Below are 6,000 nucleotides of genomic sequence, written 5' to 3'. Positions count from 1 at the left end.
TCAAATCCTAGAGCTGTGACATTTCTCGGCTACAAAGCCCGTTTCTCAGGTAATCCCCCCACTCTGGCCCCAGTACTGAGACTCCTGCAGCTTTAATGCCCCCCCCCCCCCTCTGCTTGTAAAACAATGACAGATATCTGGACCTTGCACACAAATTCCTCCACACGTTCCATGGCATGGTGGGCTTGAAGGAGAGGGGCCATTCCCATGAAGCCTTCATCTTCCTGAGCCGGTTCTTCAACGCTGTCATTTTCCTCTACGTTCTGTAAAGAAAAAACTTAATGGTTATCAGGGGGCCCATGTGGTACAGTCCAGCAGGGAGAAACAGGAATGGAAGGAATGTTCTGGGCACACAATAAGCTATACCCTCATACTGTACTGTCTAAGGGAATCAATATGGCACCTCCTCCCCCCATATGTATAAATACAAATATACAGAGAAGGAATGTTCTGGGCACACAATAAGCTATACCCTCATACTGGACTGTCTAAGGGAATCAATATGGCACCTCCTCCCCCCATATGTATAAATACAAATATACAGAGAAGGAATGTTCTGGGCACACAATAAGCTATACCCTCATACTGTACTGTCTAAGGGAATCAATATGGCACTTCCCTCCTCCCATATGTATAAATACAAATATACAGAGAAGGAATGTTCTGGGCACACAATAAGCTATACCCTCATACTGTACTGTCTAAGGGAATCAATATGGCACCTCCTCCTCCCATATGTATGAATACAAATATACAGAGAAGGAATGTTCTGGGCACACAATACGCTATACCCTCATACTGTACTGTCTAAGGGAATCAATATGGCACCTCCTCCCATATGTATAAATACAAATATACAGAGAAGGAATGTTCTGGGCACACAATAAGCTATACCCTCATACTGTACTGTCTAAGGGAATCAATATGGCACCTCCTTCCTCCCATATGTATAAATACAAATATATGTTCTGGGCATACACTATACCCTTATACTATACTGCCCAATAAAAGAAGTCCATATATAAAGAGCTATTCCCCCCCCCCCCAGAAGAGGCCTGTTTGGTGTAGGTTTCATTAACTCAGCTGCTCCTCTGGGACAGGACAATTTTGCCTGGGGGAGGTACAGTAAATAGAAGAACACACACAGCAGTCTGTTCCTATCCAAGGACACCCATGTGCAGATCCCATTTTCTCCCTGCTGCATTAACTCCCACAATCCTTAGGGCAGGGTGCCGAGGGTTTCCAGGAATCCTGCTGGAATGTTACACACGTAAAGCCTGCACTATTACACACCATCAGCTGGTTTTGTTTGGGTCCAGTGTGGATTTATTGAACACACAGCACCATAACCACAGGCTGCACGCTATGACGCAGGGGAGCCCATCTGTGGTTGAACTACAACTCTCAGCAGCTCCTGTTGGTGCCTTATTATTATTATCATTATAAGGATTTTATATATATATATATAAAAGGCTAGGGACCTAGCCGAAACGTTAGTCATTTATAATAAATATTATGATTTTCATAAGTCCTGAAAGTGGGGACCTACTTGTAGTAGTTATGGATAATTTATTGGCACTGCACCCAGGCAAATTTAAGTTACTTTATCGAGAGTGCTGGCAACCCTTGGACTCTCATATATATATATATATATATATATATATATATATATATATATATATATATATATATATATATATATATATATTTTTTTTTTTTTTTACATTTTAACATGCAGCTAAATATTTATATTGTCGGGGTGTGGGAGGCGAGGGATTAATCTGTGACCCAGACAGAACTCGCTGTACAACCAGCGTTGGGTGGATAGGACTTTTCCCCAGACTGACATTACACATGACTCTTTGTGCAACTCTCACACCCATCCCCAGAGAGGCTTCTCATTGGCTCAGCTGATGGTCCCATTGGCAGCCATAATTAGCAAGCTCCGCCCCCACCCCAAAAGCACATGTCCAAGGGCAAGTTTCATAATATAGAATATTACTAGGAAACTGGGAAACCAGAATCCCATGGAATTTGCTGTGTTCAGCTCAGAGGTAATATATAGTAGTATAAGGTAGCAGCTGCTATTGCCTAGAATAAGAGTGGGTGCATACATTAAAGGGGAGATAAACCCCAAACTTCACAATACACATTCTGCACAAGTTGCCAGTGGTGTTAAAGGGGTTGTTCACCTTTAAATTAACTTTTAGTATTATGTAGCGAGGGATATTCCGAGACAATTTGCAATTGGTTTTTGAGTTATTTCGCTTTTTATTCAGCAGTTCTGCAGTTTGCCATTTTGGTCATCTGGTTGCTTGGGTCCATATTACCCTAGCAACCATGCATTGATTTGAATAACATTTTGGAATATGAATAGGAGAGGTTCTGAAAATAAAGACATCCAATAAAAAGTAGCAATAACGATAAATTTGTAGCCTTAAAGAGCATTTGTTTTTTAGATGGGGTCAGTGGCCCCCATTTGAAAGCTGGAGTCAGAAGAAGAAGAAGGTAAATAACTCAAAAACTATAAAAAATAAATAAATAAACGATGAAGATCAATTTAAAAGATGCTGGCCATTGGCTATTCTATAACTTACTAAAATTTAACTTAAAGGTGAACCGCCCCTATGGAAGTATAATTGCAAGTGAAAGTTTCCGACTCGTGAAACAATGTTGCCGGTTGTGGCTTCTGCGACATTGTTTCAAAATCGGAGCCGGAAACAGAAATTATTGTGCCTTTAATAGAATATTAATAATTTGTATTAATGATACAAAAGGGAAAGTCTACTTTCGTGACATTTGTTTTCATGTAGTTCTTACAGCTGGTCTCCTCTAGCATTGCTGGGACGTAAAAGTATCAGACTGCAGTTGGTCGTTTTGTCTGCAGGGCAGAGACCTGTGCTGTTCTTTTATTTATCCCCCTTAGATTGGACCCTTGCATTCCTGCCATGCCTAGGGGCCCACAATTACTAACTAGGGCCCTGTAGGAAAGATGAAATCCAATGCCCAGGATACATTCACGCTGGCCCACAGACGGAGGCCCTTCAGCAAAGTGTTAAAGCTCTCACGCAAAGTGTTAAAGCTCTCACGTTGGTGTGACATTTTATCCGTGCTCCTGTAAGAAACCTGGGAGATGAAAGCGGATCCAGTCCACTGGCACCAGCAGCACCGGCTCAGAATAAAACCTGCCGGATCCCACAAGTCTTACCCTCATTTAAAGGCCAAGTACCAAACTCCACATGACCTGAATAAAAGGGGTATAATGGGTAAAAACCCACCCACCAATAGCTGTCCCTCTAGTCACTTATATGGGGGAACTTTTTATTGATCTGATGACCCCCATCTGCTTCTCGTGACTTATACCATGTTGGGGGGCAGTAGCAGATACTTTAGGAGCCTCCGATTGCAGTAAAGATGATACAGACAATAGCGAACTGCCCCATTCATCAAAGAAGTAAAAAGTTGTTACCCACAATACACCATTACTTCCTGAAAATGTGCCCTCCTGTGCCCTAGTCTTAAAGGGTTAAGTTTCAGTATGTTATAGAATGGCTCATTCTAAGCAACGTTTCAATTGGTCTTCATTTTCTCTCTCTTTTTTTTTTTTTATTTTTTTTTTTTACAGTTTTTCAATTATTTGCCTAACTCTCTCCTACTTTCAAATGGGGGTCACTGACCCCATCTTAAATACGAAGGCTACAAATGTATTGTTATTGCTACTTTTTATTCCTCATCTTTCTATTCAGGCCTCTCCATTCATATTCCAGTCTCTTACTCAGCATGGTTCAAATGGGAGTCACTGACCCCATCTAGAAAACAAATGCTCTGTTTGCATGTATTGCTATTGCTACTTTTTTTTCTCATCTATAGTCCAGTCTATATTCAAGTCTCTTATTCAAATCAGTGCATGATTGCTAGGGTAATTTGGAACCTAGCAACCAGATGGCTGATATTCCAAACTGGAGAGCTGCTGAATAAAAAGCTAAAAAACTACAAAAAGCAAATTGTCTCAGAATATCACTCTCTACATCATTCTAAAAGCTAGTCTCAAGGTAAACAACCCCTTTAAGCCTTTCAATTACAACACTGTATAAGGGGCGAGCATTAGATTAAACTGGACTGTACCAAGACTAGGAGAGGTAGGAAAAATAATCTGAAGCAGTGTAACAAAACCACTGAACCTTAAAACACACAGCAGTATCAGATCACAGCGCTATAGGTTTCTTAAATCCAATTGTGTGATGGCAGAACATATTTGTCTTTAGACAGTAACATTATTCCAATTTTAAGGGGTGGTTCACCTTTAAGTGAACTTTTAGCATGTTATAGAATGGACATTTCTAAGCAACTTTTCAATTGGTCTTTATTATTTATGTTTTATAGTTGTTTAATGATTTGCCTTTTTCTTCTGTCCGGGGGTCACTGACCCCATTTAAAAACAAATCGTCTGTAAGGCTACAGATGTATTGTTTCTATACTTTTTATCACACCTCGGGTCTTCTCCTATTCATATTCCAGTCTCTTATTCAAATCAATTCATTGTTGCTAGGGTAATTGGGAACCTAGCAACCCGATTGCTGAAAGTGCAAACCGGAGAGCTGCTGAATAAAAAGCTAAATAACTCAAAAAACAAATAATATAAAGTGAAAACCAATTACAAATTGTGCTGACACTGGTACAACAAAGCTGCGGAATGCAGGGAAGGGCCCAAGGATACAGAGTGAGCTGGGATTCCGAGCTTTCCTGAAGGCTGAACTCATTAGGCGCACTGTGCTGGGCTCTCGCTGCAGGACTCAAGATTGATCATTTATCAGAGCCCCCAATGGACTCGGATATTAAATGTGGGAAAACAACCACTAACAGCCAGGCAATTAGGGAAGCATCTGAGCTGGCAAACAGCAAAGGGCAGAAGGGTAAGATACACAGGCTTCTCATTATCACAACTCTAGGAAGTGAAGAGGCCTGCCAGGCATGCAATACTATCCCTTATTCCTATAATTAATACATACATATATATATATATATATATATATATATATATATATATATATATATATATATATATATATATATATATATTTTTTTTTATGCCAGTCCATACAGCCCTTTAATGCTGAAGGAGCAATTAACCACATGAGAAATATGCACCCTGTGCTAAATTAACTCCAAGGTGCAACTCAGTCCTTTGCTGAACATGAAAGGGACACCCCCAAACCCAAGCTCTCCCCTCATGAATAAAGCGCTGCTTCATTCTAGAATGCAAAGATCTGCACCTATGTGCCAAGCCTAGAGCAGAGAAAAAAAAAAAAAAAAGTGCAAACCCCCCCCCCCCCTCCACTTTACACCGAGGCCTAGGATCTGTGAACATTGCACTAGGAGCTACACAGTGAGATACATCAGATATTTAACGGCAGAAAAAGAAGTACAGCGAAAGGAAATAAAAGAGGAAACATGTTTCTTTTATGATCTATTTTTGATACAAAGTTAATCCTCGAAGTGCAAGGTTCTGTTTTTTGTAACTGTTTAACTTGCCCGTTCCCGTTGAAGGACCCCGTAACACCACAAGGTGAAAATATGAAAACGTGTAATTTTTTTAAATTTAATTTAAAGTGTGTATTTGTTCATCCAGAACTAGGAATACACCAAATACAGGATTCGGTTCAGGATTCAGCCTTTTTAAAGGAGAAACAAACCCTTAATAAAAACAAAAATCCTACCCGCCCTACCCTACATAGGGCGGGTAAGATTTTATATATTTTAATTTATATATTTAATATAAAAACAAAAATCCAACCCGCCCTACCCTACATAGACCCCCCCCCACCCGGGAAAATGCTCTTTCCTCGTAAAGCAACTTCGGAAAACAAAGCGCTCCGAGTGCCATCCCGTTGGCGAATATACATTCTAGCCGGCGAGAAGGCAGTTTGGGCGACTAATCTCCCTGAATCGCAGCGTGTCTCTCTGCTCTTACATACCCCTCCGTGCAGATGTCCAGCGGAG

General features: G+C 40.6%; 1 protein-coding gene across 2 annotated transcripts in view; it reads right to left on the bottom strand.

Annotated features, from left to right (window-relative positions):
• Window positions 1-6,000, bottom strand: part of adipor2.L (adiponectin receptor 2 L homeolog) — a 56,759-nt gene that overhangs the window by 12,012 nt on the left and 38,747 nt on the right. For both annotated transcript variants that reach the window (NM_001094102.1, XM_041585165.1), the window contains 1 exon segment: window positions 144-263. In NM_001094102.1, coding sequence (NP_001087571.1) covers window positions 144-263 — 120 coding nt within the window.

Source organism: Xenopus laevis, chromosome 3L (assembly GCF_017654675.1).
Source record: "Xenopus laevis strain J_2021 chromosome 3L, Xenopus_laevis_v10.1, whole genome shotgun sequence".
Classification (NCBI taxonomy): Eukaryota; Metazoa; Chordata; class Amphibia; order Anura; family Pipidae; genus Xenopus; species Xenopus laevis.
The sequence above is the reverse complement of the archived record's forward strand: the minus strand, read 5'-3'. Positions and strand labels throughout refer to the sequence as shown.